This window comes from Carcharodon carcharias, chromosome 23, assembly GCF_017639515.1.
Source record: "Carcharodon carcharias isolate sCarCar2 chromosome 23, sCarCar2.pri, whole genome shotgun sequence".
NCBI lineage: Eukaryota > Metazoa > Chordata > Chondrichthyes > Lamniformes > Lamnidae > Carcharodon > Carcharodon carcharias.
This window is the reverse complement of record NC_054489.1, coordinates 5,848,155-5,868,381: the sequence shown is the minus strand read 5'-3', so window position 1 is coordinate 5,868,381 and position 20,227 is coordinate 5,848,155. Positions and strand designations below refer to the sequence as shown.

Sequence of the window (20,227 nt, the reverse complement as noted above, 5' to 3'; positions counted from 1 at the left end):
ATCTTTGCATTGTGGTGGGGGCTGGGGTGAGGAAGAATTTATTTTTTTAATGCTGCCCAAAAGATCATCCATTTTGAGAAAGTGAAGTGGGTGTTTGTGAGAGGCAGGAAAGACAGAAGAACGAAAGAACAAAATGCAATTTCTATTCTGCCTTTAAAACAATCTAAGAATAGCCAATGAAGTACTTTTGGAGTGTAGCCACTGTCGTAATGTATTGAAATATTTTTATATCAAAGCTAAATGTTGTTGTATCACATCTGACCCATCTAAATGAGGCGTTGGTGGCTGCTATTCATACTGCGGGCGAGTTCTCAGCTCTGGTGGGACATATTCCTGGAGGTTTCATCACATTGAGCACCTTTTCTCTAACTGCCCCACCCAGCCAGACAGCTTTTTTCTTACCCCTCCTTTCATCTCCAATATTATTATAACTGATTAAATGAAAGCGTTCAAAGAAAATTGGGGGGGCGGTGGTGGGGGAGAACACACTTTTTTGGCTAATGCTCCTATGATTTAGTGTCCTGGAGATTAATGTTTAATTTCGGGAGACTCCAGGGCAATCCTGGAGGGTTGGTAAACCTCTATTGCAGGGACCCATTGAAAATCTAAGAACATTAAAAACATAAATAGGAGCTGGAGTAGGCCGTTGGTCCCTTTTGTGACTGTTCTGCCATTCAATAAGATCATGATTGATCTAGCTCACCTCCACTCTCCTGCACTATTCCAATATCCCTTAATTCCTGTAGTCCCTAAAAATCTATCAACTTCTCTTTTGAATATACTCATTGAGTCAGCATCCATTGCTTCCTGAGGTGTAGAGAATTTCAAAGATTTACAACCATTTTGAGTGAAGAGATGTCTCCTCATAGTTCTCAATGGCTGACCCCTAATCCTGAGACTGTGACCCCATGCTGTAGATTCTCCGATTAGTGTACAAAGGTCATCTTTGATTCTTATGTGATGCAGTGAGGCATTAATTTCAGTGGCCCGAGATATCACAGAGGAGGAAAGGTGTGTAGGACAGAGAGTACGGGTTGGTGTCAGGAGCCCTGATTTAAATCCTGCATATGTGTAAAGTATCCCTAACTAATAGGGTGAAAGGCTAAATACCCTCCTGGCTTGTTTTTATTAAAATTGCAAGTCTTAATTCAATTTTCATTTTGTGCTGCAGGTTTGCATACTCTAGCAAACCTTTAATATCTTAATGGAAATGATCATATCTTAATGATGTGTAATAACAGTTGTCAATTAATGATGGCTGTGCTGGAGGGGGTGTGGTGATGCTGCCCTTTATCTAATGGACTACGCAAGCAAGCCATGTTGTAAAGTTGCTTGGTTTATTAGCTGTCCCTTCTCATCTACCCAGCTTTGCCCAAAATAATGGGAAACGATGATGTGAGAAAGTGGTTGCACCTTATTACGTTTATTGAGTTACCCCCCCAGCACTTTTTATAACCCATGAATTACTATTTGAGGGGCAGTCACTTATGTAGGTAAGTGTGCCAGCTGCTTCATACTCAGCAAGGTTATTGAAAGAGTAAATAGAATTGTAGAGTATAGAAGGAGGACATTCAGCCCATATTGTCTGTTGGCTCCTTGAAATAGCTACCGATAAGTTGTCTTCCTCTGCATTTTCGTGAAATGTCCTGTACTTGTTTTCCTTTTTTGAAATGTAGTGGTTTGTGTGGAGCATTGTGTTAGGCCAAATACCTCTATTAAATCTCTTCTTAACCTCCTCCTGCTCTTAAGTTAAACCAAACTCAGCTTCTCCATTTGACATGAGGTGAGTTTTATTTTGCTGGTGTTGGTTGAAATTCCCCCCAAAAAAGTCTCACATCATCCCAACATTGATACGTATCGACCATTCTTTCATCGTCACTGGGTCAAAATTGGAACTCCCTCCTTAACAATGCTTTGGGTGCACCTACGTCACATGGACTGCAACGATTCAGGAAGGCAGCTCACCACCACCAGATGGATTAAACCCCAGAGTTCGGAAGGAGATAGCTGAAGAGATAGTGGAAGTATTAGTGGTGATCTTTCAGGAATCACTGGAGTCAGATAGGGTCCCAGAAGACTGGAAAATTGCTAATGTAACCCCCCTGTTTAAGAAGGGAGTGAGGCAAAAGACGGGAAATTACAGGCCAATTAGCCTGACCTCGGTCGTTGGTAAGATTTTAGAGTCCATTATTAAGGATGAGATTTCAGAATACTTGGAAGCGCATGGTAAAATAGGGCAAAGTCAGCATGGTTTCATCACGGGGAGGTCATGCCTGACAAATCTTTTACAATTCTTTGAGGAGGTAATGAGTAGGTTAGACAAAGGAGAGCCAATGGATGTTATCTACTTGGACTTCCAGAAGGTCTTTGACAAGGTGCCGCACAGGAGGCTGCTCAGTAAGATAAGAGCCCATGGTGTTAGAGGCAAGGTACTAGCATGGATAGAAGATTGGCTGTTGGGCAGGAGGCAGAGAGTGGGGATAAGGGGGTCCTTCTCAGGATGGTGGCCGGTGACTAGTGGAGTTCCGCAGGGGTCAGTGTTGGGACCACAACTTTTCACTTTATACATTAATGATCTAGATGAAGGAACTGAGGGCATCCTGGCTAAGTTTGCAGATGATACAAAGATAGGTAGAGGGACAGGTAGTATTGAGGAGGCGGGGAGAAGGATTTGGACAGGTTAGGAGAATGGGCAAAGAAGTGGCAGATGGAATACAACATGGGGGAAGTGTGAAGTCATGCACTTTGGTAGGAAGAATAGAGGCATAGACTATTTTCTAAATGGGGAGAGAATTCAGAAATCTGGAGTGCAGAGGGACTTGGGAGTCCTGGTCCAGGATTCTCTTAAGGTTAACTTGCAGGTTCAGTCAGTAGTTAGGAAGGCAAATGCAATGTTGGCATTTATTTCAAGAGGACTAGAATATAAAAGCAGGGATGTGCTGCTGAGACTTTATAAGGTTCTGGTCAGACCACATTTAGAATATTGTGAGCAATTTTGGGCCCTGTATCTCAGGAAAGATGCTCTGGCCCTGGAGAGGGTCCAGAGGAGGTTCATGAGAATGATCCCAGGAATGAAAGACTTAACATATGAGGAACGTTTGAGGACTCTGGGTCTATACTCAATGAGTTTAGAAGGATGAGGGGGGGATCTGATTGAAACTTATAGAATACTGAGAGGCCTGGATAGAGTGGACGTGGGGAAGATGTTTCCATTAGTAGGAGAGATCAGGTCCTGAGGGCACAGCCTCAGAGTAAAGGGAAGGCCTTTTAAAACAAAGATGAGGAGAAACTTCTTTAGCCAGAGAGTGGTGAATCTATGGAATTCATTGCCACAGAAGGCTGTGGAGGCCAGGTCATTGAGTGTATTTAAGACCGGGATAGATAGGTTCTTGATTGGTAAGGGGATCAAAGGTTACGGGGAGAAGGTAGGAGAATGGGGTTGAGAAACTTATCAGCCATGATTGAATGGTGGAGTAGACTCGATGGGCCGATTGGCCTAATTTCTGCTCCTGTGTCTTATGGTCTTACCATCTTTTCCAGGGGCAATAAATGCCAGTGATGCCCATATCCTGATTTTATTTTTAAAAGTGTAGGAATATTGACCAAGAGAAATCCCAGCTTTACTACATACACTCCAAGTGACCTTTCAAAGGTTGACCTGATTCATCAGCATAGACACCTGGAGCCTCTGTTAAATTCTCACTGAATGACGGTGTCTCTGACAATGCAACACTCCCTCAGCAGTGCCCAGGGTGTCAGATGGAGCTAAGTGTTGGGATGGGGGTTCAATCCCATAACATTGAGTCAGATTGAAGTGTCCTTCCAAATGAGTGAGGCTGATGTTCTGACCTTCCTGGCCATGAGTTCAGATTGTTAGTATAATATACAGAGGGTATGATGTTCCTCTTAATTGGCAAAAATGGTAAAAGCCTTGAGCATTTTTCACAATAGTGAATTTCTAAGCAATTCCTTCAAGACCAAACTACGCCATCAGGAGCTGGTGACGTCAATCATGCAGCCACAGTCAGATGCCATCAATTGAATAATAGATCTACGAACAGTCTCTCACCACGCTCACCTCTGTGATAATCATTCCAATCTATATGTTGAATGTAACTGGCCAGATAACCCCTCCACTTCACAAATTATGAACTTATTAGGTATCAGACGGTCAAACAGTAATAAGATAATGACTCAATAATCTGTTACAGTTGATAAAAGCAAAATACTGCGGATGCTGGAAATCTGAAACAAAAATAGCTGGAAAAACTCAGCAGGTCTGACAGCATCCGCGGAGAGGAACACAGTTAATGTTTCAAGTCCGTATGACTCTTCATCAGAACTAAGAAATATAGAAATGAGGTGAAATATAAGCTGGTTGAGGGGGAGTGGGACAGGTGGAGCTGGATAGAGGGCCAGTGATAGGTGAGGGCAAAGAAGAGATTGCCAAAGATGTCATAGACAAAAGGACAAAGGGGTGTTGACGGTGGTGATATTAGCTAAGTAATGTGCTAATGGTGACATTAAGCGTAGAAAGCAGGACAAGCAAGTGACAGATAGCCTTAGTGGGGGTGGGGTGGGGGGAAGGGATCGAAATAGGCTAAAAGGTAGAGATAAAACAATGGAAATACATTTAAAAATAATGGAAATAGGTGGGAAAAGAAAAATATGTATTAAAAAAATATTTAAAATTATAAATGATTGGAAAAGGGGGGATCGGAAAGGGCGGGGGATGGAGGAGAGAGTTCATGATCTGAAATTGTTGAACTCAATATTAAGCCCGGAAGGCTGTAAAGTGCCTAGTCGGAAGATGAGGTGCTGTTCCTCCAGTTTGTGTTGAGCTTCACTGGAACATTGCAGCAGGCCAAAACGGACATGTGGGCATGAGAGCAGGGTGAGGTGTTGAAATGGCAAGCGACAGGGAGGTCTGGGTTATGCTTGCAGACAGACCGTAGGTATTCCGTAAAGCGGTCACAGTTGATGTTGGTTGATGAATAAATATTGGCCAGGACACCGGGCGACAGTCCCTTGCTCTTATAGACAAGAAAACTGGAATGATTACAGTACCGAAAGGGGAACATTCAGTCCATCATATCTATGCTGGCTCTCTGCAAGACCAACTCCCCTTTTTCCTCCAGCCCTGTGGACTGTTTTTCCTTTTATCCTTTTTGAAAGCTATGAATCTGGCTGATCTCGCCACTCGCTGAGCAAAAATGTTTGTTGTTCTGTCGCCTTTGGTTCTTTTGGCCAGTCACCTGAAATTGGAGTCCTATGGTTCTCGACCATTCCATCAATGGGAATAGCTTCTCTCTACTCTGTGCAGATCCCTCTATCAAAACTCATTTCAACCTTTTCTTCAAAATAATGCCAGGTGATCTTTTACATTGACCTGAGATGGCAGAGGGGGTTTTGGAAGACGATCTCATTGAAAAGACCATTAGGTTTCATTACCTTCAAGATTTTTGCTTAAAGTATAGGGGGAGGGATGGGGGATATCGTCACAAATTAGCAGATATTGCAACGCTGCAACTGTGAAAGTACAGGAATAATTTCTGTAGTTTCCAGCAGCATTATGGTGATAAATAACACGTACTTTTATTTGTGGAACAATAATCATGTGATATAGTGACAAAATGGAACATCATTCAACAGTTTGTCTGAGAATTAAATAGAAGGCAACAGATGTTGTCAAGGTCTTGCAAGGCACTCATCCAATCTAGTGTCTGTGTTATCAACCACCAGAGTGAACCTCAGATTTGTGAGATTGGATTACTGCTTTAAGCTGACTGCCAGGGATCTTGATAGCGTTATATTGTGGTCAAAAAGCATTGCTTATTCAGACTAGAAGCTCCCAGCTTCAAACAATACTCTGTTCACGGAGTTAATTTCAACTGGGGCAATAGGTTGGCACAATCATGTGGCTCACTTGGGCTAGAGAAGGGGTAAATCAGTAAAGGTTCTGACACCTTTATTACCATCCAGCAATCAGTGCGTTGCACATGGACAGAATCAGGCTTGGCTGTGATGCCTCTTGTGGTTCAATAGCCTTTTGACACTCATGGTCTCAGCTGATGTTGGATGAGGGATAAATATTGACCAGGACACCGCCAAGAACTCTGTTGAAATAGTGCTGTGGGATCTTTTTACTTGCACCTGAGAGGACCTCCATTTACCACCTCCTCTGAAAGTTGGCGCCTCTCACTGTGCAGCACTCCCTCACGATTACACTAAGTGTCAGCCTGCATTGTATGCTCGAGGCTTTTGAATGGATCTTGCACTTAGAGGCAAGAGTACCACACACTAAGCCTTGACTGATGAGGTTAAATCTGTCCCCTCTGGTTAACGACACTGATGTCAGTGGAAAGCTTCTCCCTATCTATGTATGATTTTTAAAAATCATTCTTCAATGCAGAGTAGTACTTAACATTGTATGGCCCACTGGGTGTTGAAAGGACCTCTAGTAAAAGTGGCCATTTTTCTACATTAAGTAGAGAAAACTACACCACAAGTCATCATGGGTCATGTTGTGCACATCATCTAGACTGATTGCAATATGATTGTTGCATGAGTTTTAGGGGTGAGCTACCCAGCAGAGGAATGATACTGAAGAAGCAAATCAAATGAGGCACAGTTACATTTTAAGAAAAAAAATTATGGAGCAGTGGGGGAGGGGATGGTGGTGAAAAACTAGAAAAGTTTTCACAGACCCAGGGCTGGAAAGAAAAATTAGCGTCACCCACTAATTACCAGTGTCACCTGGCACCAGAGAAATTTGTATTTGGGCCTTTTTGAAAACTCAACCTGCTTCACGAAGTGAAAGGGAATTCTGTCTTTGGAAGCTTAACTCTGATTACTGCTGTGAAATCCTTGAACTGAATTGACATAAAATATGTTCAGCTGTATGAGGGCAGGCTGCCTGGAACACAGAAGGACTGTGTTGGCCAACAAAAGCAGGACTGTAGCTCGCCAAGATTTAGTGAAAGTCTCTTTGCTTTAGAAACAGCTCTCCCTACTGGTCAGACAAGAGAAGGGAAAATGCACTGCTCAGTTTTCAGACAATGTCCACAGATTGTGATTGGTTTCCCATTGACCAGTCGGTGAAAGAGATTGAGACTGATGCCTGAATAGTCAATGAGGCTATTATGCAAAGTGAGCTTGGCTACTCTGAAGGGAGTTGAACCTCTGTTTATACACAGAAAGAATTAACACCTAACCTCTAGGTTTCAGGTCATTGACTGATATTTGTTTTGAGATGGGGTTGCTTTCTTTGTCCTGCTCAAACAATCCACCCTTTTCCATGTGAATGTTTTTGTTATTTCCTTACTCACAAGCATTGAGTGTAGATGTAAATGGAAATTACATTTAACAGTAAGGTAGGGTGTGGGATTTAAATTATGATTTATTAAAAATCATACAATGGTTACAGCACCCAAGGAGGCTATTTGGCCCAACAAGCCCATGCTGGTTCTCAGCAAGAATAATTTTTAGTTAGTGCCACTCCCCTATTCCCCCATAGCCTTGCAAATTCTTTTCCCTTCTGGTGCTTATCCAATTCCCTTTGAAAACTTTGATTGAATTTGCCTCCACCACACTCTTAGGCAGTGCATTTCAGATCCTAACCACTTGCTGCTTGAACAGATTTTTCTTCATGTTGCCTTTGGTTCTTTGTGCCCCCTCATTCTTGACCTTTCTGCCAATGGGAATTGTTTCTATCTACTATGTTTAAGCCCCTCCTATTATTGAATATCTCTGTCAAATCTTCTTTCCTCCAGGGAGAATGATCTCAGCTTCTCCAATCTATCCATTGAATTGGCACAAACTCCCTTTTTTTAAAAGGTGAACTGTTGGCAAGACCCAGTCTTGCTGGTGGGTAAAGGTGGTTTTCAACATATTTGATTGCAATGGCCAATTTCACAAATGCAGGCTGAGGAACTGTAAACAGCAAGATTCTGATTTCTCTGTGTCACCAGTGAGTAGGGCAGCTGCAACTTTTATATGATTGGTCCAAATATTTGCAACACAGCACTCTTAATGTTTTATGGTGCCCAGCGTTTTTGTAAATGGAAGATCTCTTTAAAGAAAGAAGCAGAGATTCATCCATGAATTTGTTACCTCCAGACTCGATTATTCCAATGCTGTCCTGGCCAGCCTCTCTCCTTGCACTCTCTGTAAACTTGAGTTAATTCAAAACTCTGCCCAGATCCGAACGAACTCACACCAACCCCATTCACCATCACTTGTGTTCATTGAACTACATTGGCTCCAGGTTCAAAAATGACTGTATTTCAAAATTCTCATCATTCAAATCTTGATGTTCTCACACCCCATCTCAATAGCATCCTGCAGCCAGAGAACTCTCTGTGATCTCTATGCACAGCCTCTTGTGCATCCCCGATACTCACAGCTGTGGAGAATTCAGCTGCCTGGACCCTGACCCCTGGAATTCCCTCGCTAAACCTCTTTGCCTCTCTTTCTTCCTCTCTTTCTTCCTTTTTGTCTACCCTTTTTAAAATCTCTTTGACCCAGCTTTTGATCATCTGTTCTAATATTTCCTCATGTGTCTTGGTATTCATTTCATTTGGTAATCATTCTTGTGAAGCACCTTAGGAGGTTTTACTGCCTTAATGGCACTATATGAATGCAAGTTATTGCTGCTGAAGTTTCCGCCTTGAGACCAAGAAGGAAGCTTGTATTCATAAGAATGCCTTGCACATTTTCGGAAGGTCCCAACTTGTATTTGCTAGACCATGCAATTAGGAGTCAACCACATTGGAGTAAGGGTGGAGTCACATCCAGATAAAGAGAAGAGATTCCCTTCCCACAGGACATTAGGGAATTGGCTGGGTTTTTACAACAATTTGACAGCTTCATGGTGACCTTTGCCAAATGCCAATAATTTTTTATTTAACCAAATTCAAAATCTCTCCTCATGCAGCAAGGCCTGGACAATATCCAGGCTTGGGCTGACAAGTAACAAGTAACGTTCGTACCACACAAGTGTCAGGCAATGACCATCTCCAACAAGACAGAATCCATCCATCGCCCCTTGACATTCAATGGCATTGCCACTACTGAATCCGCCACTATCAACATCCTGGGGGTTACCATTGACCAGAAACAGAACTGGACTAGCCATGTAAATACTGTAGCTACAAAAGTAGATCAGAGGCTAGGAATTGTGCGACGAGTAACCCACCTCTTGACTCCCCAAAGCCTGTCCACTATTTATAAGGCACAAGTCAGGAATGTGATGGAATACTCCCCGCTTGGCTGGATGAGTCCAGCTCCCACAACACTTAAGAAGCTGGACACCATCCAGGACAAAGCAGCCCACTTGATCGGCACCACATTCACTCCCTCACCACTGACTCAAAGTAGCAGCAGTGTGTACCATCTACAAGATGCACTGCAGGGATCCACCAAGGCTCATTAGGCAGCACCTTCCAAACCCATGACCACAACCACCTAGAAGGACAAGGGCAGTAGAAAGATGGGAACACCACCACCTGGAGGTTCCCCTCCAAGTAACTCACCATCCTGACTTGGAAATGTATCACCGTTCCTTCATTGTCACTGGGTCAAAATCCTGGAGCACCCTTCCTAACAGCACTGTGGGTGTACCTACACCACATGGACTGCAGGGGTTCAAGAAAGCAGCTAACCACAAAGGGCAATTAGGGATGGACAATAAATGCTGGCCCAGCCAGCAAAGGCCACATCCCGTGAATGATTTTTAAAAAAACTTCACTTGGCAATGCTTGGGATGATTGGTTGCGTTAGGCAAGGTGGGAGAATAAGATTTTGCTGACAACATGTAAATACATCTGCTTGCAGAGGACCCATTGGAGGGGAATGTTCCTCCTTGCAGGACAAACACCACCAAATTCAGTAAGTCAACAAATGCAGAAATCTGATGCAACAAAAATCTGTTGACCTGTGGGCACCAAGTTTCCTTGTGCAGTTTTGTGTTTAACTGTTCTGAAGGGAGTAAAGCCATGTACTTGTATTCCAGGAGTCAATGAAGCTATACAGTTTCACACTTTCTAGGAGATTTATTGCAAAATTATTATGTTCAGCTACCAGTAATCATTAGTTTATATAAAAAAATACACAACACTGATATAGATGTCTTGAGGTTTTAATGAAACCAGTTTAGCTTTTCCCTTGTGGGAAATATGAAGTTATTTATGAGCATTGGAAACAAAATAGAATCAGTTCTTGTTAAAGCATTAACTGTGGTGGGAGCTGGTGCAGAGATGAAGCAAAGATATTTAGCGAAAGACAGCCAATAGAAATGACTAAAAGATGTGGAATTGTCAACAAGGCCTGGGTTTTTGAGTTTGTGCAGCTACACATTTCACTTTGCAATGGCATTATCGTGCTATTGAAGCCCTTGCATTTTTGTTGGAGAAGCACAAATAGAGAGAGCGTGGAATGTAAGATAAAAAGAACTTGTAATGAAAAAGCAAGATTATCAGTCACAAGACATCCCAAAGAGCTTTACTGCCTGTGAAGCATTGTTGTAATGTAGGAAACGCAGCAGCTAAATTGTGCACCGGAAGATCCCACAAGTGGCAATGAGATTTTGTTCTAATGATTTTGGTTGAGGAATAAATATTGCCCAGGATACTGGGGAGAACTCCCCTGCTCTTTGAAGTAGGGGCCGTGGGATCTTTTACATCACTTGCGAAGGCAGATGGGGCCAGCTTAACAGAATCTCAGAATTGTTACAACACAGGAGGCCATTTGGCCCATCGTGTCTGCACCGGTTCTCTGAATGAGCAACTCCCCTTGTGCCATTCCCCCATATTCTCCCTGCACATTCTTCCTTTTCAGATAACAACAGTCTATTTCCCTTTTGAATATTTCAATTGAATCTACCTCTACCACACCCTCAGGCAGTGCATTCCAAAGCTGCATGAAAAAGTTTCTCCTCGTATCACTTTTTTGTTTCTTTTACTAATTACTTTAAACCTGTGCCCTCTTTTCTTGATTTTTTTTTCGAGTGGAAACAGTTTCTCCCCATCGACTCCGTCGAGACCCCTCATGATTTTGAACACCTCTATCAAATCTCCGCTCAGCCTTCTTTTCTCTAAAGAAAACAGTCCTGACTTCTCCAACACATTAGTATCTCACCCAAATATAGCACCTCCAACAGTGCAGTACTCCCTCCTTACTGCACTGGCTCTGTTGTTAATGTTGAAATTGTGCTGCAGTTGAACACGTGCTTTACCTTGATAATCAAGCACAGCTGTTCCCGATTGGGGAAGGATTAGGGAATCATTGCAGGAGTATATAAACCAGTTCGCTCTGGGCGATTGGGAGAGTTTATGAATTTGCTTTGCTGTATTGGAAATAAACCTGTTTTAAGGTATATGCTTGTTCTTCCTTAACGTACAATAATTGGAATTAACACGTGTCAGCCTGGATTATATGATTAAGCTTCTGGAGTGTGACATGAACATTGTTCACAGTTTGAGCATTTTGTGCAAATAAGGCAATGTGTTTTTCTTTAAAAAGTTAAAAACTTGTATAATTTTATGGCAGCATAATGAGACTTGACCTTCAGATGTCACTGAGCCACTGTGATATCAACATGAGTAGTATAACTCATGGCACCACTGATTATAATCAGTCATAATTGGTGTAATTAAAAAGCGCCATGTTAATGAGGCTCAAAGCATGGCATTCCAAAGCCCAGCCCAAATTGATCCACTTTCTCACCAAGATCAGAATGTCTTCACGTCAAGTCAGTTAACTATGAGCTATCCCATCTTATGCTTTGTTTTGGAGCACACAAGAATTGTAGTGCTGACCATCACATCTCACATCATTTTTTAAAATCCCAAAACCCCCGAATGATATGTTTGATTAAGGTAATAATACAAGATTTAAATCCACCGTACCACAGTAAAGATCGGATTTAGTCCCATTGTCCCTTCTTTCTCCTTAAGTCTTCCATATTTTTCCTATTGATATATATGGAATTCTTTTTGAACATTACAATTGAATCTCTTTCTACCATTCTTTCAATAGGCAAATTCTAGATATCAACAACTCACTGAACTTCTCATCTGTTCCTTTTGCCAATTATTCTAATCTGGTTTCTTACCTTTCTAATGCTTTCTCCTTATTTACTACATGAAAGCCCATCGTAATGTTGAAGACCCCTATTAAACCTCCTCTTAACCAAGGACAACAATCCCAGCTTCTCCAGTCTTTCTACATTAGCTGAAATCCCTCATCCTGGTTCCATTCTAGTAAATTCCCTCTGCACCCTCTCCAAGGCCTTGACATTCTTCCTAAAGTGCGGTACTTGGAATTGGACACAATCCTCTAGCTGAGGCCTACCCAGTGATTTCTAAAGGGTTTACCTTAATTTCCTTGCTTTGGTGCTCTTTGCCTCTTTTTATAAAGTCAATGATCCCATGTACTTTTTAATAATTTTTTTTAATAGTTTTGTTTTAACTAGGGTAGATGTGTATAAACATCAACAACAAATTATTTTTATATAGCACTTGAGAATTGTGTCCCACCCATTTAGATGTTTCAGTTCTAACTTGCACACCATACAACATTGAGCGAAATGAGCAATGGTTGACTAACCACAAGCAAAGCAGCTCCTTGGGTGGCCAGGGTTTGACAAATGGGGCCCATATTCACACATCTTCACTTAATTCAAGATCAGAAAATGGTCTAATTTTTGGGGACCTCAATCCTGCCACTGTTTCCTTTGCTCTACCGCTGGTGCCGTGTTTTCAGCTGCCTCTGCCCTGAGCACTGGAATTCCCACCCTAAACTTCTCCACCTCTCTATTCTATCTCCTCCTTTAAGTCAGTGCTAACCTTTTATATCTTTGACCAGGCTTCTGGATCACCTAATCTCTCCTTATATGGCAGTGTGTCAAATATTTGTCTGAACATTCCTATGAAGTGCCTTGATGGTACTTTTAAAATTCTTTCATGGGATGTGGGTGGTGTTGGTCAAGGTCAGCATTTGCTGCCCATCCCTAATTGCCCTTGAATTGAGTAGCTTGCTAGATCATTTCAGAGGGCAATTAAAAGTCAGCCACATTGCTCTGGGTCTGGTGTTGCCTGTAGGCCAGGTAAGGGTGGCAGATTTCCTTCCCTCAAGGGCATTAGTGAACCAGATGGGTTTGTACAACAATCAATGATGGTTGTCATGGTCACTGTTACGGAGACTAGTTTTATATTCCAGATTTATTATTAATTGAATTTAAATTCCACCAGCTGCCATGGCGAGATTTGAACCCATATCCCCAGAGGATTAGCCTGGGCCTCTGGATTATTAACCCAATGACATTACCACTACGCCACCCTCCACTGTTAAAAACGCTATATAAATGCAAGTTGTTGTTGTTTGGGCTATCTGCCTTTTGGATATTTAAAGTATGAGTCATCCGTTTTTGTTTGTTTCGGTTGACCTTTAAACATTTATTTTTAAGTGTTGCCAATTTATATCGCCTGGGAGACAGTTTTGGAGGAGTTACTCGAGTCCATTAGTGTGAGAGAGTTGAATTAACATCCGTAAAGATGTAAGCATGACCTCGGGGGGGGTGTTTTAGCTCCAACTGTCTGAGTGTTAATTAATCTCCCTCGCACTGTTGGGACCAGCAGTTCCTTCATTGTGTCATCAGCACTTGCTTTTGGAACAAAAATAGTCTTGAAAAATTAGGATATCGTAACATGAGACAAGTTTGGGGCAGTTCCAGGACAGTTCCTCATGGCTGTGAATCAACAGCTCAAAACTGCACCTAATTCTATACTAATTGGCAGAAAACGCAATCTGTAGAGATGGCTGATGAAGGTAAGAAATATCAAGGTGGTGAATTATTTTGTGATTAAGACATGTTGGGGCCTTATTTTGTAATTAATTCTGCTGTACATGGCCTTGGAGTGTTTAATGGGACAGTATGTCTTTTCCAGTCCATTGCGGGGTTTTACTTGGAGCTGGTGTACTTCGTCACCACCTTTGTCCCTTCCGACAGGGCGTGCTTGGCCAGTTCCCCAGGTAGCAGCAGGCGCATGGCGCTCTGGATCTCCCGGGAGCTGATGGTGCTATGCTTGTTGTAATGGGCCAGGCAGGAAGCCTCGCCCACGATGCGCTCGAAAATATCGCTCACAAACGAGTTCATGATGCTCCTGGCCTTGGAGGAGATGGCGGTGTCGGGGTGAACCTGCTTCATCTCTTTGTAGATGCAGATGGAATAACTCTCCTTCCTTGACCTTCGCCGCTTCTTACTTGGCATCTAATCCGGTCTGACCCTACCCTGGGAATGTTTGGGGACAGTATGGAGGGTGCTTTGCTCTGTATCTAACATGTACGATAGCTGCCCTGGGAGTGTTTGATGGAACAATGTTGTGGGAGCTTTACTCTGCAACTATCCCGCTGTTTGATTTAAGTGTGTCTGATGCTGACTCTGTGGCAAAAGTACAACAGCGCTGGAGTTCTGCATTCAGTACAATGGGCATTCATCCTAGATATTCAGCTCCATGATGCATCACTCTGGGGAAGGGAAGAAAGGATATTTTCTTAATGCTCACACCTTATGAGCACTGAAAGAGTGTATTTGGGCAACAGCACAATGAAGAATAAAAATCTATCACTCGAGTGTCTAATAGGTAACTCTACATTGTGAACAGTTTTGCCTCCCCTTCCCTGTTCAACAGTCGTAGATTTGGGTAACCAAATTACTGGATGTAAATTAGATTAAAAATTGAAGGTGATTTCAGTAACAGTCCCTCCTAAACTCCCATAAATAAAATCCTCATTATGTTGCACTGCACACTGGTTCCACCTATTGTGAACATTCAACGTAATGAAGAGCATGGATTTTCAAAATGTCCATTTCAGATTGGTGCACCCTTTAAGTAGCAGGTCCTGAGGGTTTACAGTTATCCATGATTACATGCAGTTAGTCAGTTCATTGTATTTGTGGAATTGTAGAATTTCAGAATGAAAGCGGTCATCATGCAGCTCTGGAGTTATTTAATCCCGATTCCTTGCTCCTTCTGTTACCCTTAAATATTTTCTCCTTCATCTAATTCACAATTAGATGTCAACAATTGACTCAACTTCTGCAGTCTCTTGTGACAATATGTTCCACATTCTAAGAAACTTGTAGTAAAAAAAGGTCTTCCAACCCTCAGCCTCTATATTGACTGAAAAATGAGAGTGGGTGGGAGGAAGAAAGAAACGAAGAACTCCCAGTTCTACAGTGCCTTTTGTGACCTCAGTCCATTCCAATAAAGTACTTTTGAAGTGTACTCACTTGTAAGAAATGTGGCAGCCAAATTGCACACAGCAAGCTCCAACAGCCATGAGCTAAGGCACCAGAGAATCTGTTTCACTGATGTTGTTTGAGGCATACACGTTGAACTGGGAAGAACTTGAATGGGTTTAAAATGGCACCTTGATATACAGCTAACTTTTTATCCTTGAATTAATATGTTCAAAACTTACTACAAGTTCTTTTCTTCGCAAAGTCTTTCTGTTTCTAGCCCAGTTAACTTATCTCATCCAACTGAGGGGAGAAATCTGCTGCTCAAGGATGGGAGAAAATCAAGTTAAGAGTATAGGAAGGATCTGATTGAAATGTAGGCAATATTCAATGGTATAGGTATGGTAGATGGGGAATACTTTTGGAGTTATTTCAGCCCAGTGAGACAAACTATCAATTTAAAATAGTGAAAAGTTAATCTAAGTTGGATCTCTAGAGTTTCTTGTCATTCAAGTGTAATAATCTAATGGGTTAAGGCAGTAAACACTGCATTGGAGAACTTAAAACAGTGAATCACAGAATGATACAGCACACAGGAGGCTATCCTGCCCATCATGATTGTGTCAGCTCTTTGAAGGAGCTACCTAATTAGTTCCACTCCTCCTGCTCTTTCTCCATAGTCCTGCAAATTTTTTGCCTTTTCAAGTATGTATCCAATCCCTGTTTTGAAAGTTGTTATTGAATTTGCTTCCAGTGCTTTTCAAGCTGCATGATCTAGATCATAATGACCATTGATCTAAAGTGAGGGAGTTGCGAGTACTGGGAGAGAAAATCATTGGGCCAATAGGTTAACTTTTCCTTCCATTCTTATTTTCAGTGTTGAGCCAGAGGAGGAGATGACACTGGATCCAGTCATTGCTGCCCCTCTGATTTTAACATGGCTGAACTTTGTGTGGGACTAAATAGCATCCCTAGCTCTTGTGCTGCTTGCATTGTTGCTGCATGCTCTATACCAGCAGTTCTAGATTGTGAACTCTCCCTTCTCAGTGTAATATGTTCTTAAACTAGCTGTTGGGGAACAAGTCTTTGTTTTAGTGGGAGCATTCCTGCCTGGGAGCCAGAAGGTTCAGGATTCAAATCCCACTGTAGACAGTCCCAGTGATTGTGAAGACTGGAATTCTGACTCAGAATTCAGGGTTGATATTCTGTGGGTTCCTTGCATCTGGTGAGTGTGATTGACTCATCTCTCCCCAACCACCAACACCATGTACCCTCCTGTCTTAAAGTACTAACCCCCTATCGGCTGATATAAAAGTGGCTATGGCCATGGAAAGAGTGTTCATGTCGCAGCCTGTCAGGCCGTTAATCTCTCCCCTGCCTCACACTGTTCTCCAAAGGAAGATTACGAAGATACAATAACAACGAACTGTTCATTTAAATAGAAAATCATGAAACCTGGTTGAAGAGTCAGTGTACGTTGCTCTTATTAAGGTTAAGGATGTTGGAGAATGGATCACTTTAATTTTTAAATTGCGTATTGGTTCCATGCATTCCCAGCTAAGGCGCACGTTGAATCGGATGCAAAAGAACACAGCCTGCACTTGTGAGGGAGTACATTCAAAATTAATCTGCGGAAGCATTATTTCAGTGAGTAAGTGATCAATCTGTGGAAGAGATTCCCGAGGGAGATCATGGAAGCAGTTTGTATTGAACCATTCAAATGCAGATTAGAGAGATTACTTTCAGAAAACAACAGGTTAGGATTGAGTATTACTTGAGACATCATGACATGTCGTGAGTGTAGTGCATCTGCGAAGAACAGGTGACTTTGGACCATCTCTGCTTTGGGACGAGTTAGGGTAAGAGCAGTGATGTTTTGGATGGGTTCAAGTTTACGGCGTGACTAAAGACTTAACACCATCCTAAGCAGATTTTTTGAGCAAGGAATGTTGGCCAAGTCACCCAGATAGGATCTGAGCAACAGAGAGCTACTATGGGACCTTTATTGCTGCTTGAACTGGCAAGCCAAACCATCGTTTCATTTCTCATCAATAGTTAGAACCTCCAGCAATGCAGCTCCCTTTGATTTGTGCCGGAATGGGACTTGATCTCATGACCTCCTGACTGAAAGAGCAAGACTGCTTCTGACTGAGACCGGTTTTACTGGTCAGAGCAGATTCTTGTGGCTCCCTGACATTTTTTGGGTATTATGCTTATGATTGTATCCGAATTCGCAACAAATCCTGTTCACCAATCACCCCTGTGCTTGCTGACCTACATTTGGCTTCTTGTCTGGCAATGCCTGGAATTTTAAAATTTTCATCCTTGCTTTCAAATCTCTTCATGGCCTTGCCCTCCCTATTTCAGTCACCTTCTCCAGTTCTACAGCCATCCGAGATCTCTGCACTCCTCCAACTCTGACTGATTGCACGTCAGATTTTATTGCTGCACCTTGGTGGCTGTGCCTTTGGCTGTCTTGGTGCTAAGCTGTAGAATTCCCCCCTGTCCTGTGAACGATGCTTTTGTTCATTTGTCCTTATGTCTCCTTGTGTGCCTTGGTGTCAAATTTTCTGCATTAAAATTCCTGTGAAGCACCTTAGGATGCTTTTACTATGCTAAAGGTGCTATATAAATGCAAGTTGTTACTGTACATGAGAAGGAGAAAGAGAGGATTGGTTTCGGATACACAGGGTTCAGAGAGACACTTACTTCCTACTTAAGATTCACAAGCTGTGACAACTTTAAACAGATGATGGAACAAGTATATTTGTTATCTAGTTTGTTTTAAGAATTGGAATTTATTAGCACCTTGTACATCTTCCAAGTCTCGAAGGCCATCGCTGCCAGTTGAGTTTTTTCAGTGATACAGTAACCATTGTTTTTCAAATGAATTTGACAAATCAACTTTTGCACAGCAACGTCCCATGATCAGAGAAATTAATTGACCATTTAAATCTGTTTCTGGTGCTGATAGATATGAGAGTATAGGGCAAAACACTGATAATAACATTGAGGTTCCCCTAAACTGGTAGATGGGGATCTTGATTTAATATTTTATCTCTACTGCCCAGGAAGCCATGTGTTTTTACAGTACTGAAATCCTGGAGTAAAGCTTGAACTGCAAGCCTTCTGAGCCAGTAGGAAGATTGCAGTAACATCCTTTTTTATATTGATGCTGGCATTTTAAAAAAAAAAATGCATGCAAATTATATCACACAGGCCATCACAGGCTAAAGTATGAGGTAGCTGAATTCACTTTAGCAGAAATGCTGCTCTAAGCCATTGCCACTTCAATAATTGTGCGTTTCAATTTGGCCTTTAAAACTGTTTCAAACTTGTCTACTCATTCTGTAAATTAAAAGATTGCAACAAATGGGACAAATGCCGTTGATTTGAGATGAAATTCCCGGCAGTTTTTTGAAAATATGACACTCCCCGGCTGGTAACTGTTAATAATAACACCCCAAACTGCTCTGCAACTACTCATGAAAAGTTCGAGATACCCAATTATTGAGATTTATTCTGTTCGTTATTTGAATCTCTCGACTTGTTCAGTGTAAAGTTTTTAATTCACTTTTTTTTTGTTCCTCTTTTTGTTGGACAGGAGAATCTGCTGACTCCTACTTGGGATCAAGACATGAGGACAGTTCTGATGATAGCCAGAGTTTGAGCCATGTTCCATCAGGGCTCTCGGACAGTATTTCAGTGGCCTCCGATAACCAGGATGAAGGTATGTAGAATTTCTTTTCTCTCTGTCCTCACATCAGTATGTGAATCTGGCTGTGCGGTCTCAACCTTGTGTGCTGTTTGATGCTGATCTACCAGGAGCCTGATAAGAAACTGGCTGTCAGCAGCAGAGTTAAGGGATGTTTATCTTTGTTAACGGGAGGGGCATGGAGAGATAGCAGCAACTCTGAAGCTTTCTGGACTGGTTCCAGGAAAGCTGTGACGTGTCACCTCCATGAGGCGGGAGAAGGGAGTGGAAATTAAGCAATGGGATATCCTCAGACCTGAATTGTTTTGCAGGGAGGGGAATAGAATAATCGATTGATAATCTGCCTTAATGGCCAGGTCTGGTCTTTTTTCTAACACTGGGCATCATTCATTTGTCTCCAAATAACTAAATTGATGTTTGCTGTCAATATTAGTTTGGAAAATGTTTCTTGATCTGAGAAATAGCAAAGAATGACTATTTATCAATTATGTGCAATTCCAGGACAGTGACGTAAATGTTTCCATCTCTCTCTCTCTCGCATAATGGTTCCTTTCCCTCCCTACTTTATACTGGATCTGGAAAACTGGTCTCTTTCTATCCAGAGACCAAACATAAGGGGATTAGTTTTCCCCATGTTCATTAGAAGCTGACACTGCCTTACCACAACAGTGCAATTGTACATTTGGCACTTCAGTCAGTCTGGGTTGGTCTAGCTTCCTGAAGCCTGGGCTTGTTTATGCTAAGAGGGCCCAGCCAATCAAGGCAGACTTGTGTCTGAGGTTGCCAGCATTCCTATAGTGGAAAAATTGACCTAGGAGTAAAAAGAACATGAGCCCAGTTTATGTGAGTTGTAGTTGTCCTCCTATGCAAACATACGAATTAGAAGCAGGAGATGGTCGTTCAGCCCCTCAAGCCTATTCTGCCATTTGATCTGATTGGCTGATCTGATTGTGGCCTCAATTCCACATTCCACCTACCCCAATAACCTTTGACTTCCTTGTTAGTCAAATCTATCTACCTCTGCCTTAAAAATATTCAGTGACCCTGCCTCCACTGCTCTCTGGGGAAAGAGGGTTCCAAAGATTCACGACCCTTTGAGAGGAAAAAATTCTTCTAATCTCCCTTAATGAGGGAGAGCTCTTATTTTTAAACTGTGTCCCCTCGCTCTAGTCTCTCCCACAAGGGGAAATGTCCTTTCAGCATCCACCCTGTCAAGTCCCCTCAGGATCTGACAAGTTTCAATAAGATTGCCTCTCATTCTTTCAAACTCC

The 20,227-nt window shown here is 42.2% G+C and overlaps 1 protein-coding gene across 3 annotated transcripts in view; it reads left to right on the top strand.

Annotated features, from left to right (window-relative positions):
- Positions 1-20,227, top strand: part of LOC121269082 (src kinase-associated phosphoprotein 1-like) — a 369,549-nt gene that overhangs the window by 58,494 nt on the left and 290,828 nt on the right. For 2 of the 3 annotated variants that reach the window (XM_041173528.1, XM_041173527.1), the window contains exon 4: positions 18,846-18,971. In XM_041173528.1, the coding sequence (XP_041029462.1) occupies positions 18,846-18,971 (126 nt within the window). Of the gene's footprint in view, positions 1-13,588; positions 13,828-18,845; positions 18,972-20,227 lie in introns of those variants that run through there. The other variant, XM_041173530.1, reaches the window with a different exon arrangement.